At 37.5% G+C, this 18,303-nt stretch overlaps 1 protein-coding gene across 1 annotated transcript in view; it reads left to right on the plus strand.

The window, feature by feature from the left end:
- Positions 1-18,303, plus strand: part of ttc27 (tetratricopeptide repeat domain 27) — an 88,700-nt gene that overhangs the window by 40,881 nt on the left and 29,516 nt on the right. The window contains 3 exon segments of the mRNA XM_042502086.1: positions 224-290; positions 16,130-16,243; positions 16,864-16,959. Coding sequence (XP_042358020.1) covers positions 224-290; positions 16,130-16,243; positions 16,864-16,959 — 277 coding nt within the window.

Raw genomic sequence — 18,303 nt, forward strand, 5'->3', positions numbered from 1 at the left:
ATAATGCCTCTGGCTTCATCTATTGCCAGCTTGAAGTCAAAAAAAGTCCACACAATTACTGAAGGATAATTAAAGGGTGATCTCGAACTACACATCTATTTTAAATTGTAGCAGTTCATCCTGGTATTAGGTTTATATTTATATTTTTGTTCAGTTTAGCTGTAAGCTGTTGTTCCTTATTCCTTCCTTGTATTTACCGTTAACTGAGGGTATTTTCTTGCAGCACTGACTTCCAGAAGAATAACCCTGTGCACAAACTGACTGAGGAGGAACTGCTGGCCTTCACATCTGTAAGTAACTATTTATTGTTTTGTGATTTGAAATTTTAATACAGAAAACACCGTAGGTTCAGATGCTCGTTTTGCATCCTGTTGGCCATAAAAGTGAGTCTGAACATTTTTTCAAAAATTTGCAATTAAAGGTTTTGCCCTACTTAACTTAGCAGCCATACATTCAGTTGTAATATAATTATTTTAAATTTTCTCTTATCAGAAAGTTAAGAGAAAATATAGGAGAAGTCAACTCTAGATGCACCAAATGTTCAAAACCATCCAAATCTGCTCTGACCAGGTGTCAGTCCCACTGATCATAAGTCACTTGTTAGGGTAACACCCCCTAAACACCATATAAGGACAGGTTTTGTGCAGTGTCAGACTCTGGCACATGAAAAAGACATGACACCAAAAAAGGTTGTTAATAGAAGAACTGTTAGAGTGAAATTGACACACTTAGAAATAGTCTTCAACAAAGTAAATGGGATTTCAAGGAAATATAGTGAAGTATTAAAAGTAAAAGTACACATGCAAAAAGGTATAAACGAATTTGATAAATCAAAATAATTTAAAGAAAAAGCAGCAAGTCCTCTTACATACAGTCTATATGAGAGGCTGGAACCATGAAATGTTTTTTTCAGTAAAAATGACTTGTACAATGAAATAGATAGTTGTCAGTGAATTCTCTAATTAATCAACTAATTGTTTTAGCTGCAAATTTACCTGAAATTTAATAATCCAGTAATTATAATTACTCTAAAATATCTAAATTTGATTATGTGATGCTCATGCATTTTTGAAATGTTTCTCCAAGTTAAAACTTATTTTTCCTTGTGTTTGACACAGTTTATGGACTGTGAAAAAAGAATGTTTTTCTCTTATCTTGGTCTGAGTGCTCTCGACCACTCATAAAATTTTCTCTTACCTAAGAGAAGAGCAAAAATAAAAAAAAACATTGGTAAATCCCAAAAATGAATGCCTACTAACAAATTAAGACCAAATCATGGTGATGAGCAAAAACAAGAACACATTTGATTGGATATCATTTCTTGCATGAGGCCTAATGCCTCTATTATTGGCTTTTGTTTCTCAGAAGATCACAAACTGTTATTAAAAACCTAAATCTCTTAAACTTTGAACAATGTATAAAACTTAACTCTACTGATATCAGATACAATGGACTGAATTATTAAGTTTGTTCACTGACTGTGGAAATCTGCGGTGGTATCTGCTGGTCCCGTATGACCAACATTCTCTCTCCCTCTGCAAAGATTAGTCAACAACTAACCATTAATAAGCTGAAGGCTACCTTTTTATAGTGTTGCACCAGCAAACTGAATAAGACTACATCCAAACACAAACCACTGTGCAGAACTGATGAAATGACTCACCTAAAGGAGAACTGCAAAAATAGCTGAGCACGAGTGGAGAAAAACAAAACCATAAATCCACGCTGACAACCCCAAAAACCACCTCACTGTTTTTATGAAACGAGTTAGAACTTCCTGACAAGCTTCAAACTGCTTCTTCAGTGCCGGTGAAACATTAGCCATCACCCTTCACTTCTGTTCTCTTTTTTGGCTATTGCTTTTCCCCAGTCTCTGGCTCTCTGTGAAATGATTTTTTCCTCAAGCTACAGCTTCAGAATCTATTTGCACTCAGAATTAGAGCTCTGTTTAATTTTTCTGTAGCAAAAGAACATGCAGCTCCAGAATAAAGCATGCTAATTATAACCTGTTGAAGTGCTGTCCTTAATGCTAAACTGAAATTTGGAGACTCCCCACTTTTTATGAGAAAATATAAACTAAAAGAATGCCACAGCTTCTCTGCATACTTTTCAACCTTCCAAAACAGCATAAAAGACTTTTTGGAGACAGCATTTTAGCTTTAAGTGGGCTTTTCTCATGGCATTAGTTGGTTGACAAATGAGAGCCCAAAATATACCCCCCCCCCGGCGAAACTATACCCAGAGTTAAAGTGTGCTAGCCTGTTTTATACCCCAGTTATAATCTGAGCTAGACCACTTTATACCCTGGGGTATTATTTAGGCTAGCCTATTTCACAACCCCTTAGCCAGATTATACCCCCTACATTTAGATACACAAAATAATCAAGGATGCAGTATTCAATTTTGATTTGATTTCATGTAGCTTTATAAACTGTAAACTTTAAACCGTAAACTGTCATGAAATTGTTATAAAATTATGAAATTTTCATGCTTGTTTAGGTTGCTCACATACTCAGTGTATCGCCACCTAGTGGTGCAGTTCCTTGAGTATTAACATGCTTGATGAAGTAGAGGTGCATAACATAGCCTAGATGTAAACTTTCAGATCTCTTATCACCTTGCTAGCCCGTTAACTTTTAGCTTTTCATGCATTAACATATTGTGATCAATAAGTTAGAAAGAGATAAAGAGATGTCTAATCACCATGCCTGCTCAAATCACTGCAGGTCAAGAGCAAAATTATTTGCGTGGGGGGGTATAGTCTGGCCTAGCCCAAATAATAACCTGGGATATAAACCAGCCGGGGCTATTTCATACCCCGAGGTATACTTTAGGCTACAGCTACACGGGCATTCCTGACTGGAGAACATAAAACTAAATAACTGCTGACACAAAGAGTTTTTTCCCCTTTTTAAGTCCACATAGACTTATCAGTGATGAGTGACTTAAGCTGTGTGTCCCTTTTAAGGATTAAGCATCTGGGTGGACCCAATGTGTCAGAAGGTTTTTATTCCACATGTAATGTGAAAGCTGGTTTTTAATCAGACAAATTACCTCACCAGCTTTGTAGTTTTGGCAAAATATGAATGAACACATTGTTTCTATGCATGTTTTTTTTAAGTTTAGATTGCACCAAGTCTGCACTGGTACAGGGCGGCAGTAGCTCCGCCATGGGGCATTGGAAACTTGGGTCACTCAGAACGTTTACATGATGTTTGAAAAAGTTAAATTGTTGTGTCAGTCCAACTAAAACTGGACTTTTAAAATACATGTAGAATGTTAGAGTTTAAGAATGCTAATATGCAGTGTAGAATGTTAAGGTATGAATGTTCATTAGTCCTAGCATACTAAGGTTCTAGAATGTTAATGTTGTTTGATAGTTCTACAATATTATAGTTGGACTCAAGTTGCATCATATTGTGTTATGAATAAAAATTTAGGGCTCTATAATGTTAATTTGCAATGTAGAATGTTAAGGGACTGGCTGTATAATTGGGATTAGACTTTTGTTTGAAGTTTTACGATACATATATATAAGTTGGTAATGGTGTTGGAATGATGTATTGGTAGAATCAATCATTAGTTATCAGCCAAATATTTTGGAAAGATAATGAAGCGTTGCATGTGGCTCTACTGTAGCCCAGAACGGACAAACCAAACATTGGCTCAATATAGGGCCGTTCATGTTTTGGCATCAGCCACCATAGTTCTCCTACACGGTAGGAGCTTCAGTTGGTTGCAGTCTGCAGCCTCACCACTAGATGGCACCTAATCCTACAACCAAGACCTTTAATCGACTTTAAGACAAATAGTGTTATTGCAGTAGTTGTTAGATACCTGAAAGGCAGCATCCAGTTTGTGAACCTGCTACCTTCAGGTGAAAGGGAGGTTACTTCATTGCAGTTAAGAGCTCCTGATCCACACAGCTATTATCCCGACTACCACATGATAAAGCAGAGCTAGGTGTGATTTGTCACAGCTGCTCTCTCCCATCACTCTAACTTTGAAACCTAAACCCAAATTGCTAAATATTGTAAGACAAGCCAGGCTCCTTTTCTCTGCAGCTCTGAGCGTGTTTGGAGACGTTCCCTTCCTCCAGAGACGTCAGAGCAGTAATGGGATAGCTCACTTGGCTGATCCATCAAGTCTCCTCTTAAAGCACAGTAAAGGGGTTAGCTCCATTTAGGCTGATGAGAAGGCTTGGCGGGACGAATTTGACAGGACAGGAAATTAAAAGAAAAAAGCCATGATTCTCTCAAAGCTGTTCCGGGGGCTATTATTGCGCTGTGCCGAAACTTTCTGTTGCTTATTTTTTAAAAAAAGCAATTGTGTCTCTAAAAAGCATAAGCAAAAGAGCCCTGGTTGCATAATGACGTGTCCTCCAGGCAGGCTGTATTTACTCTTTGCTCTGAGAACATACGACTACCTTTGTACCGATTAAGACAACACTTAAGCCGCTTCTGCTGCTGAAACGCTGATGGGACATAAAGACTTGATGATAATAACAGGTCTCTGTAGGATCCATGATATTTGATAGTGTAGGTGGGGTACAAGACGTGACAAGTTGGGATGCAGAAGCACAACCACATTGTTGTATGAAATTTTAATGGAAATGTTATTATTTAATGGTATAATGGATTGCAGATATACATGCACATGTTAGCATAGTGGTGTCTGTGTGTGTTTCGTTTAAGTATTGCTTTCATTGCCATGTAGGTGTATACCTCATTGTTTTGTTATCATTTTTTTATTTTTTAATTTGGAGAACAAACAACAAACACATTAATACACAACAGTACCCCAACGCCTCCACCCCAACCCCCTTGCTCCAGGCAGCACCCCAATCACATTATAATAAGCCTTAGAGAACGTACTGAAAAAAAAGAAGAAAAAAAAGTTATTAAGGAAAAAAAGACATAGAAAAATAAATAAATAAATAAACAGGGTCTATGATCCAGTGATTGTGCACAGATGGCTGATTGTTTGGCATTATAAATTGATGTGACTGACTTGATTTGACTATCCAGTTTGGATTAATGATTCAGAGACAGAGAATGAGGAGGCTGCCATCAGAGTGCTTACATTTTTTTTTTTGCTGCAGTCAGGCCAACAAAAAGTGCAAGCTGATAATGAAATACAAGATCTAGAGAGGAGATATCAGTCAATAGGAGCAGCTTTGGACAACATGGCATGTGTAACTTTGAAAAAAATGCTTTTTATCCATGGCCCTCTCCTTCCCTATGAGGCCACAAAGCAGCCACAGCAACATGGCTGGATCTTTATGCCTCCACCAGTATCAGCCGTACCTTGAAGCATCATGTTTTCAGTTTGTCCGTCCGTCTATCCGTCCCATCCTTATCAACTTGAGGGAGTGTCTAAATATTTGGCGCAAATGTGCACGTAGACTGAATGATGATCTGATTAGGTTTTGGTTGACATAGGTAAAAATGGTAAATGGACTTGCACTTGTATAGTGCTTTTCCAGTCTTTTTAAATTAATTTTATTAGTGAGTGCAGACATGGCATCGCCGACATGGTGATAGATGGAGACAGAAATTCAGAAAGGACTGCACAAGAGAGGACAAAAAAAACACAAAACAACAACAAACATACATAAAAATGATCACGCATGAAGGTACTCATTTGTTGATGTGCAAACCAGTTATTTTACTCTGCTATGGCTGGTTATTGAGATCATTCATGTATATGTGTTTAGGTGCATGTGTGTCTGCAGCTGAGAAACAGGAAAGGAAGATGGACTGAGCAAATAATACTAAGAGGAAAATATAAGAAAAATGATAAGAGTAGTAAATCAGGAATTCAGGAATGAATACCCTAATTATGACAAGATTTCCCACAAATGTCTAATAGGATGAAACAATGAGGTGATAACATTTTATATCCAAAAGGCTAACTTCTCTGTGACATCATAATGTTTTGCAAAAATACTCTAGCCACTATTCAGTTTTATGCCTCAGAAACATTTGACAGATACTGAATCAGTGACACTAATCTTTGGTGTCCACCTTCAAACTGTGCTGGTGAGATTTTATGTGCTGCTGGGGGGAAAAGATGTGTGCATCCATGTTTTTACAAACACGGATGTAAACTGTTAATGTAACTTGATGGGTTTGTTGAGGTGTGCAACTACAAGCTGGTACTTCTCATTCTCCATGTGTCAACATATAGTCCTGACTGATGTCTAAATCAGATTTTGGCTTTGGTTACCTGGGAAGATTTAAACCTTTGAAATGTTTTCATTCAAAAACATGGAAAGAAGACGATTGGCAACACAAAGGTGAAATGACCAAACAAATAGCAAGAAATTAGTTACAAATAAGTTACAAAAAATGACCTGAAATTAGCAACAAAAAAAAAGAAAAGTAAGCCCAAATAATTCTCTCTCTCTCTCTCTCTCTCTCTCTCTCTCTCTCTCTCTCTCTCTCTCTCTCTCTCTCTCTCTCTCTATATATATATATATATATATATATATATATATATATATATATATATATATATATATAAATATATATATATATATATATATATATATATATATATATATATATATATATATATCTCTCTCTCTATATATATATATATATATATGTGTGTGTGTGTGTGTGTGTGCAACCTCATTTTGAATATATAATTATATTAATTATAAAGTTTTCTTTATCTAATTTTCAGGTCATTTTCCTGTCACCTTTAACTAATTATTTGAAATATCCTGCTAAGTTGCTTATTGCCTTTCCCTCCAGGTTTTTCAAAGAGACATTTCAAACATTTCAAAGATTTATTAATTTTAAATGACTGTGAAAGGCCTCTGAGCGTAGCACAAGGAAACTGATGTTGATCCAGGTTTCAAAGGGTTAATGTTGTTGTTACTCCTCAGCATGTTTTGTCTTTTGTCTGGAGGCTTTACATTTTTGGATTTAGCTACGCCTCATTTCTTATTCCATCATTTTCAAACAGTGATTTTATAAAATAAAGCAGCTCATCCTTGTATGTCTGGAACACATATTGACTGAAAGACGTGTTTCAAATGATAACATCAGACGAGTCTCAAGGTTGACGGGAATAAAAGGCGGATAACTGAGCAGTGATCATCTCTGACCTAACCCCTGTGAAATAGTCTTCTCCTGTGGAAAGCATTGGCAGCTGTAAACACTGCTCTCTGGCAGTTAGATTTTTTTTTTTGCTGAGGCAAATATTTTGTCCATCTATCGCCTGGCTGCTTCCACTCTTCTCAGACGTGTCAGTTAATTAAAGATGTGTATGGTGGGAAGGAGTGAGTGGAACTAAAGACACTAATTGAAAGGTGAGAAACTGAGTGGGGCTGCAGGCTCACCTCTCACTCTGTTTGCTGCTGCACAACACAGGGACTACTCAGAATGTTAAAAGCATGAATGGCATTGACAATGAAGAGGTATATTAAAGTCAACTTTGTAAACTGTCAGTAAGACAGAAGTTGGGTTTCTTTTTTTTTTTAAGGATTATTTTTTGGGCTATTATTGCTTTTAATTGATAGGAGAGTGTGAGCGTGAAAGGAGGAGAGAGAGAGGGGGAGACATGCAGCAAAGGGCTAAGGCCGGAATCGAATCCGCAGCCGCTGAAGCGAAGACACAACCTCTGTACATGGGGCGCTGCTCTTTCTACTGAGCCACCAGGTGCCCCAGAAGTTGAGTTTGAGAAGGTAAAATCAAACAGGGTGAAGTCAGAGTTAACTTTTAATTGGCTCTTCATTTTTTTGCATTTTAGTTTGTTGCAACAATGGCTCTCATTAAGACAAAACGGACAGCAGACATCATCCTTCATTTAAGTTACAGAGATTGCAATTTCAAAAATTACTAAAATTTTGTCCAAAAAAAAAGTTTTTTTTTGCATTCACAAACCTTGCCGTTCTAATTTTGAATCACGTCATTAGTTTAAAGATATAAAACTTGCAAAAACCAACAAAGATCAAAAACCAATTTTAACTTAAATTCCTTGTGATTTTTGATTTAAGATTGAAATAAGTTAGCTGTGATAGATGAAAAGGTCACAAAAGTTGTAAGATTCATCCTCATACCATTAACATCTGGTCAAAATTCAGAGGAAATCCATCCAATATTTCATTTAATTAAATTTATTTTATTTAGAAGGAGAACACACATGAATTAACATAGCTGTAAATGTGCCAGTGTTAGCCATCTGGCTAATTTTCAGCTGTAGTCCTTTGGCAAGATGTTTTGTAACCTATGAAAGAATGGAGACTGGCATGCTCAGTGGGCCAGCTTGATATAAAACAACATGCTCTGTGGTTGGTTAAATGTTTGGGGAAAAAAGGAGCCAAAAAGAACCAGCTTACCTAGACGTGGTGTTGTGATCTTTTCAAGAAGTCAAAGGCACACATGTATTGGAGGGAAAAAGAAGAAGAGGAAGAGGAAAGTAGGAAAACGCAGACGCATTTCAGCACAGGGGCCTTCCTCAGGGCGTTGAACCAGATTCTAAAATAGTCACTAATTTGGCAACCTTATCTTCAAGCAGGTTGTTCCAAAGCCGAGGCAAAAACATGGTCACGTTTAGTTTTCAGCCTGTACGTTTAGTTTTAAGCCTGTACTCACTTTATGGATGACATATTGGTTCTTAGACCTTTATCAAATCTGACTTTTTTGAGTGTGAGACAATGTAGTAAACAAAATTGTTTAAATAGAAAAACGCTTTAAACAAGAGAGTAAGGGAGTGCATGGTGTCAGAATAATCCTCTGCCTTGAAATTACCTTATTCTGATTCCTATGTCCTGGATTCTGGTCAGCAAGTCCATCCTTAAGCCAATGGAGCTCTCCAAACGAAAAGTAAACAGTTTTGGGCCCAGTTTAACATGTGGTATTGGGCTTGTGTTGTGCTCATTTCCTCTCAAAACATGAACTGTTGCAATTGTTCATTCCCTGTAGCCAGAAGCTGTGTTGAACAATGAGCTCGCAGCGTGCTTTGTATTGTAACTGCATGGGACGGAGAGGCTGCAGGCTGCTGCTGGCTCTGTGAGCAGGCATCTTCCCAGCCTACATGTAGATCCAGGAATCTGCAGGCTGGTTAGATGGTTGTCACATGTCCAGCTGTCATCATCGATACATTCTGTCGCTTTCCCAGAGGACCCGTTGGAGATAGCGCCGATGCATCAGCTATTACCTCGGCTTTCGTTAAAGACTTTTCGCTCATGAACAGCAGCAGTCATTGATTTCAGTTTCAAAAGGCATTGTCTGTTTGAAATGAATCAGGTTTGTCATCTCCTCATGGAAAACCTGACTGCCAAACAGTTGTGGATTTTCTCCAGATCTCGTTACGCAGAGTAGGTTCTGAGAGTTCGGCAGAGGCTTCAGTCAGCAGAGACGGTGGGTTGATGCAGCTGATCAGAGCACCACCTCCAGCTGCTGGAGGTCAAACTGAGGTTTCCACTGAGATACCACTTCCTTCCAGGTCCCACTTTAAGACCATTAGACATTACCGTACAGCAGATCCCCTTCAATTCTTCAAACCAGAACCCTCGGAGGTCTCATCTGTCTGATTGTCTGTCTGATCCCTCTCCACTGTGCATTTGGCTCATAAATCAGGACTGAGCTCGAGGAAAATTGTGCTTTTTAAAAGACAAATGTTGATTTTAGAAATCCCAAGTCAGAATTAAGTATAAGAAGCAATGAAGATTCATTTACAACCCTGGAGTTGTTGTGGCAGTTTTCTGATAAATCAATGGTCAATCAAGCTCCATAATGCTATCTGGCTGTCTAGTATGTTATTGTAAAAAAAAAAAAAAAAGAAAGAAAAATATAAAGTTATAATATTAAGTGGGCCTCATTTATTAAGTAGGATAATATTTTTCTATTTAATTGTATCTGCACATTTAACATTTTTGTCATAAATGTAAATATGCAAATTAAGTTTGTATTCAAAAATTAGCCAGGTCAGAGATAATGGTAATGGTCAGCAAAAACAAATTCAGGATAGTGGCCTTTAAGGGCCAGATTAAAAAAACATTAACAACGACATGTCCTCTAATGATTTCCATTGGTTTCAGTAATGCTTTTTTGGGTTTTCCATATGTCAGGTCATGCATCTGTATGTCCATCCCATTGTTGTGGACACAATATCTCAAGAATGCCTTGAGAGGATTTGTTCAAATTTGACACAACATCCACTTGGACTCAGTGATGAACTGATTAGAATTTGGTGGTCATAGGTTAAAGGTCAAGGTCACTACGACCTTGTCTGTCTCATTCCTGTAACTGTTACATCTCAAGAATGCCTTGATGGAATTCTTTTTTTTTTTTGGCACAAATATTCATTTGGGCTAACCGATGAACTGATTAGATTTTGGTGGTCAAACATTATGGTCACTGTAACCTTGGATCCATCTCATTCTCTTGAGTGTGACATTTGAAGAACACCTTCAGGAAATTTCTTCAAATTTGGCACAAACGTCAACTTTGAGTCAAAGATGAATTGATTCGATTTTGATGGTCAAAAGTCAAGGTCACTGTGACACACATCTGTCTCATTTTGTGAACGCAATATCTCAAGAACGCCTTAAGGGAATTTCATATGCTAAAAGACAAAATTTTGCACAAATGAGGATAAAATAATCAAGGGATGACATATGATATGCAAAAGGTCAACTTCACTTTGACATAATGTTCTGCAAAAACACTTTTCTGGCCATTAATCAACATCATATTTCTGGAACAGAAAGGGAGACATTTGGTCAGATACTGAATTGGTGACACTAATTTTGGGTGTCCACATTGAAACTGTGCTGATTAGATTTTATTTCTGAGGTAGGGTATAAATGCAGAACACAAACTATGCAATGAATGCATTTCTGGACATTTACAATGTCCCCTGCTGTTAAAAAAAGCAAAGAGGGCAAGTTTGAAGAACTAGGTTGGCCATTTCCCACTTGTGGGTGGTAAGTTGGGCTCTCTCTTTTGTTCTTGTACTCGTTCGGGCGAGCAGGGTTGCAAATGCACTTGTCAATGTGGTTTGGCCCTGTAGTTGTTGTTAAGGAGGAACATGCGTAGGTGGGGCTGACCGGAGCTCCTCACTATGACGCCGGCTCACATACTGCATCATGTTAGTTGTACTATTTGTGTAGTTCAACACCCTCTTGCAATATTTGCAGGCTGTTTTCTGTTATCTTCTTACCTTTATTACTTTCTGACTTGAGGGAGCTCAAATGCTGCCACACTTCTGATTTGAAACTGGAGGGTGCATCTTCTCTTTCAATATCGCCTGTAGGGGAGCCTTTCTTTCATCTTATTTATGTTGGCCAGCTGTCTCTCGTCTTGGACATGACATAGGATGTTTTCACTGACATGGATGTAAACTCTAAATGCAACTTGACTGATTCGCAGAGGCATACAACTGCAAGGCAGTAATTCTACTCTGCAGTTGCTTCAAAGCTACAGAAACTTCATATTTTCTGCATGTATTTCAAATTCAAAGTCAACAAATAAAGGGAGGTAATGCATATGATACTGAATGTATATCAAGGTACCCACAGTTGGTAACTAAAGGCCTTGGTCACCATTTGTAAGTCTACAGTATTCGCCAGTTAATGACAAATAAAGAGACGTCTCTGTATTACTTTGAAAACTCCTAGTCACAAAATAGTTTCAGTTTTGTTCCCCCCTGACAGCTCGACATGTCTCCTCTGTCACATCTGAGTGTGTTTTTCCAGCTCAGCGCACACTGTGCAGCCTGTCCCAGGAGACTCAGTCTGAATGCCTCTCACGTCTACTCAGGTTTGATCACCATACTCAGCACCTCAAAACAAATTATTCCTCACCCTGCCAAGTCTGGTCTGCTACCAGACAAAGCTGTGTCTCCTCTAAACTGAGACACAATGTGGTGATGAGGTGTTGCGGGTGTTGAAAGCTCTCTTGTTTCTTGAAATTGCAGACACAGTAAATGGCGGTCTGAACTGACAGCCTATTGTAGATGTCAAGACGAAGGTTGTCACTTTATACTCCCAATTCTATTATTTTTTTAACATTACACAACAAATTAAATATTTGATCTGTACTGACCTGTGAAATTTTTTAAAAAATCAGTCATAAGTGCAACAGATCATTTGAAGCAGGTAGCCTCAGTTTGACCTGTTGCCTGCTCTATTCATCAGTAAACCAACAAAATCAAGAGAAACTGAGGTGCAGCTGGGGTTTCATTACATAAATCTGTAGATTATTAATCCAGTGGGGTCCCCTTTAACTCCCCCTAACAGTGGGCCTGATGCTGACAGTTAGCCCTGTCACTGTGGGAGTAACTGTCATAGGTGTAGCAGCAGTCTCATGGTGAACAGAGAGAGATGGACAGGCTGAATGAATCAATACGCTGCATACAGCACCACAGTCAAATTAGATTTTACCTGTTTAAAGTTGTCAGATTTGCAGTAAAGTTGCGATGATTGGACAAAATTGCAAGATCACAAATCATGGAGATTAAAATTTGCATAACCCTCAGGGCCCGCTTTAATATTACACACACAAGTGTCCCTCTGCCCACAAAATGCGCTTTTCAGAATCAAGCTTTATTAAGTTAATTTTTTAGCCAACATCAGTCCAAATCATAAATATCAAATACTCATTCATTTTCAGAATTTTAACCCTTTAAGTGCCAGGTTTTTGTCATAATGCAACTACGTTACAATATACTACATGCTAATTAGGTTTTTCTTAATTATCACAGCCTGGGATATGTCAGTGATTTGTGTCAACATTTTTATACGTTTTTATTTTTTGTGCAGTGTTATACTCAATACCCAAACTCATACCGCTCTGCACACAAAATGTGCTTTTCAAAATCAAGATCTAAAAACTTTTATACATTAATGTGGTTTTCTACTTCCATTGAGCTTATTTTTAACCAACATCAGTCCTAATCATTAATATCAAGTAATTTTAATCCTTTAAATGCCAGGTTTTTATCATGATACCACTTTGTTCTTAGATTAAAAAAACAAACAAAAAAAATAATTACTTTCAAAATACTACATGAAAAGTTGTTGTGTTTTTTTTTATCACAGCCTGGGAAACATTAATGATTTGCAGTAACATTGATTGTGACAGTGCAGCTAGAAAAAACAGCATGTATTTTCTCCACATGGTAAAAATGATGTCATCAGGTAAGCAGCAAGTAGTAAAATTATAAATACCAAGGCAAAACCCCAGAATGACCCAGAAATAATACAATGCATGTTTTTATGCTTTGATGGCTGTGGGATCAAAAATGTCAGTTTGAATGGGTTTCAATGGAGCATTTTTTGCACTTAACAGTATGAATGTAACAATTTAGTTTCCACGGTGTATATTAGATTTATTGTAGGAGCTGAGCTGGAAATTCACAGATTAAACAAAAATACACAAAATTTATGCCATTTGCATGAAGATGGACAAAATTATCAAGAAATGAAGAATGAAAAGCGACTAAAATGCACCAAACAGTCCTTAAGGGTTAATTGTTGCCATTGCAACATAACAAAATCCTGCATTTCAACAGAAGCTGCTGGTCAGTGCAACCATTTGATGGCTTTTACTATTATTGTCCAATGCACTCTGTTAAATACAACAAAGTAATTAGGCATAACTAAAATATTTAGTGCATTTAAGTTTGTTCAGTATCTCACTACTATGAAGAAAAACTTCCTTTGTTGTTTATGAGATGAGCTTATTGCTCGTTTGTGTTAACAGTTGGATGACAAATGCTGAGCATGCCTTATCATTTGATTTTAATTGCTTAGTGATTGATGTTGCTGGAGGAATATCTGCCTAATTAGGACAATTTACTGTTGCACTAATGACTCCGGCAAGACTCGCCAAGCATCCACAAACATCATTAGTGTTTGCTCTTTCCACCTACAACCATGGATCACATTTATTGCATATTTCCATCATGATCAATATAGCGTCGGTGGGAAGTCGTCGTTGTATTACTTGTTCTGATTAAAGCCGGAGCTCACAGAAAGAGCTGGAGTGATGTTCCCTGGTGTCTACCTGCCAGGATATAAGCTGGATATCCCTTTTCCCCTGCTCCCTTTAATCAGCTCATCTAAATCTGTAGCACTAAGCTGTCGCAGCTATTATACAGCAGATAATCACCACAGCACACAGATAAGGACGTTCAGCCTGTAATAGGTTTTAATAATGAGCTTTCACTGAAGATTGCTGGTTAACTTCTCACTGCAGAGCACAGCTGACATGTTTTGGGAACAGAATAAAGGTTAGATCTCATGTTTCATCACTGTGTTCCACCTGCTCATGCATTTTCAAGACTTCTGCAGGTTTCTTTCTTTTTTTTATATATAAGTAATAGCAGTCAGCCACTCTTTTTTTCTGACACAAAAGATGGAGCCAATCAGAGATAGGGCGTTCCAAGCCACCACCATCGACGTCACTGATGACATCAGTGAAGTCACTGACTCGATGGTGGATTTAGTTTGTAAACAACAACAGCAGCGGTACACAAATCTACATATAAATCATTCTATAAGCAGAAAAATACACACTGCAGCCTAAAATATAAGAAGACAATGCATGAAAATGGTGACAGGATCACATTCACTGAAGCTGTACCTTGTTTGATTCCATATGACAAATTAATGATTGTTGCATGTAAATGTATGCAATATGGTGTGATATGGTCTTTTAGTGGTGCAAGCTTCATATTCTGAATGATTGCCAAAGTAACAGTGGTGGAAGAAGTATGCAGTTCCCTTACTTAAGTAAAAGTACTAATACCACACTGTGGAAATACTCTACTCCACTACTAAAAGTAGTGCACTGAAAGTGTTAAAAGTAAATATGAGTAAGTAAATTATTCTTTTTTTAAGAAAAGAAAAAGACTGACATTCTTATAGGGAATAATTGAATCAGAAAAGATTCATCAGCTAATTCATTATTCAGAAAACGTATATGTACATGTGCATGTATAGGTCCTTTTTGTGCATGTGAGTGTATTTTGGGGCCTGTGTGTAAATGACTACAGAGTGAAAAAAATAAAATTTCCCTTGGGGATTAAAATAATATATACTTTTAATTTTCTTTAAAAAAAGTAGTGAACCACGACTCTGTTGTTGTACTTGTACAGCTGTTGCTCTGGAACTGTACTGAATACTAAAATTGCCATGTGTGAGTAGGTGGGTTTCCATCACACATTTGCACAAAAGTGATATTTTCAAAATGTCAATACAGTTGACACAATTGTCAGATGACTGTGTTTCCATGTTATGCCACTTCTCCTCTGGTGATAACATTCCAGTAACCATGGTGATGGATGTTAAAAACATTAGCAGCTTAATTTCTATTGCAGCCACCACACTAGCCGTCATTATTTCCAATCCTACGTGGCCTAGGAGTGTTATGGAGCCATAATTTAAAGGCGAGCCTCTTATACGTGAGAGCGGCCACGTATGAGGGATTTCTGTGAGATGATAGTCCATGATTTCACAGAGGAATGGTGGATTCAAAACGTTAGGATGATCTGCTCAACTTTTGAAGAGTTATGTGATGCAATAACAGCTCTTGTAGCTCCTGCTGCATCATGAGGGAGCCAGATCCTACTGACAAGCACATAGCAGTAGCATCATGTGACCTGGACAAGTCAAAAAAGTGTTTCCATTGCAGTTTTGTTAAATATGGCTTTATGGCCAGTAGGCTGAAATACCACCTCATGTGAGTGTAAAAACATTTTTTTGCGATAAATGGGAGTATTTTTTAAATTAACGTGTTTCCATTAGGCATATATAATATTCACAATTTTAATTCGTGCAATTTTAGGGTTAACGGAAACCCTCACCTTAATTTATTTGGGCCATCATTTGAATGCTAACTTTTATTTCAAAGTTCATGGGCTAATTATAGTTAGAGGCTGCATAATAATATCTTTTGAGTAAGGTTTTGGCCTTATGGGACCATAACAAGTCATTGTTAACTTGGAACCCCTGAATAAACACTGTTGACATCATCTAAACATCCTTGACTTTGTAAAATCATCTGGATTTGTCTACAGTCCCAGATTATTATTTGTTATGCATCTTAAATGACTTCATGCTGTAAAAACAGATGATCAAACACAGTGTCCCTCCCCTGTCTGCCTGCAGTGTATTCTGTCGCAGCCCAAGTTCTGGGCTATAGAAGTCGCAGCACTTTGCCTCAGGACCAAACTGGAGAAAGGGAGCTCCCGACGTGTCGAGAGAGCCATGATGCAAGTCCAGGTAAGAGGTTTAGTTAAAATCTGTCAAGTTGATCTTACTCAAAATAATCTTGGAAACCTTGGAAAAGTAAATATAACTATAGCTAAATCTTAACTTATGTTTACTTTACATCCAAGTGTTGAGTCTACTTGAAATTTAGCTAAATTTTGTGAAGTTGTTGCAACTTAGAAACTAATAAGTGCTAGCAGCTTGAGTAAACCAAGTTAGTCTGACTTAGACTCACAGAATACAGATATAAGGCACAGAAACTGAGAAAGATTGATTTAATTAAAGTTGTCATTTTTAAGTTGCAACAACTTCACAAATTTAAGTACATATACCTAAATTCTAAGTAAGCGTAACAATTAGATATAAAATAAATATAAATTAAGACTAATAGTTGTATTTAATTACATTTTCAAGGAATCGGTTTTCCTAGATTTTTTTTTTTTTTTAAGTAAAATCAACTCTTTTGATTGAACAGTGTATAGAGTTTCTATTAGAGAACATTTCTTGTTTTGTCACACTTAGCGTACACTTCACAGCTGTCCCCGACTGAGGCAGATATCTCAATATGAACTATTTAACAAACATGTACCAGGCCCAGCTGCAGGATGTCATCTTCTGTTTTCCTGTTCCAGACGATAGTCGACCACTTTGAAGACAAGAGCTGTCCCGTCAACGAGAGGCTCAAAGGCTTCTACTTCAGCAGAGCACCAACTAGATGGACTGTCCAGGTAGCAAACTATTTTATTCATACTTTATAAGCAACAGTGAATTGGTAGTCAATGGATGTAGTGGAATGAATTTCTAAAGTGGTCTGCATCATATGTGCAGAGTAAATATCACTATCTCGACTGTGTCAGGCGCAAAGGAAAAGGTGCTAGAGATGTGGTGGAATTTTTGTTTTGGTTTCCAGAGAGCTTTGAGGCCCAAGAACACTATAACCTTCAAACTGTACTCTGGTGTTCAGTGTTCAGAATTACAGCTGTGCTAGCAGCTCTGTAAATCTGTGCTTTAAGCGGTGCCAGATTTGTTTTACCTGAGAGGTATTCCATCAAGGTGGATAAAGGAAAAGCCTGGCTTATTTCGATAAGTCTCGCCATAGTGACAGATCCGGTCCATAAATGTGGTTTATGTGAGTCCCCACTTAGTCACCATGGTAACTTGTCCTGCTGAGCTATCCAGCTCCATAACAGGATAACTGTCCAAGACACTACCTGTCATGCATGTCAGGGAATCCCAAAAGACAGATCCTTATAGCAGCTTACCTTTTAGTGCAGGCATCACTTTTGTCCCATGTTTTAGATTTTTTTCTCAAATTGTGACTGAGAATGAATGTAGGTGTTTGATTTAGTTTCAAAGAACATAATAACATTAAAGTTTTTAAAAATCATTTCTCACCCCTTTGACTGTCATAGAAAGCCAATAGATTATTTGACATCAGCCGACCTATTTCGGTTAAGCCCCATTTTATTCATGATTACCCTCGTTTTAGAGTTTTTTTAGACTGTAGGCTATGATGTAGCAACACTCCATTTCCCATGATGCCTAGTGATGGACTGAGTAGATTGTGGATTGTAGTTAAGTTTGCTGTTTAATGTTCCAAAAGGGAAATATCCCTTTTTTAGTGTTCATAATGTGTCTGTTCAGAACATGGTGGTTTATGCTGGTTATTGCCATTTTTGTGTTATAGTCTATAATTTACACCATGAGAAAGTTGGTGGGGAAAACTCAGTGCTATATTTACCGGGTGTTCCTATTGTCTAAATACAAGATAGTAATTTTTCTAATGAATAAACTTTATGATTGGACCCTTACAGTCAGGCATTTATGAATTTATTTATTTTTCCAGCAAATGCTTGCATGTATGTCAGTTCTTCTTGGTGAGCCTACACAATCATTTTAAACTCTTTAGATACAAAATATCTCTGTAACTACTGATTTTTGCACACAGCCTCAACATCTGGAGAAATCCGAGACTGAACAGACCTGCTGTGAAGAATATTAGTTTAGTTTGTTTGGACAGTCGCTGTTGGGTGAATTACAGTCTCAGCCTGACTTGCTTTCAGTTTTCAGTA

Source organism: Plectropomus leopardus, chromosome 15, assembly GCF_008729295.1.
Source record: "Plectropomus leopardus isolate mb chromosome 15, YSFRI_Pleo_2.0, whole genome shotgun sequence".
Lineage (NCBI taxonomy): Eukaryota > Metazoa > Chordata > Actinopteri > Perciformes > Serranidae > Plectropomus > Plectropomus leopardus.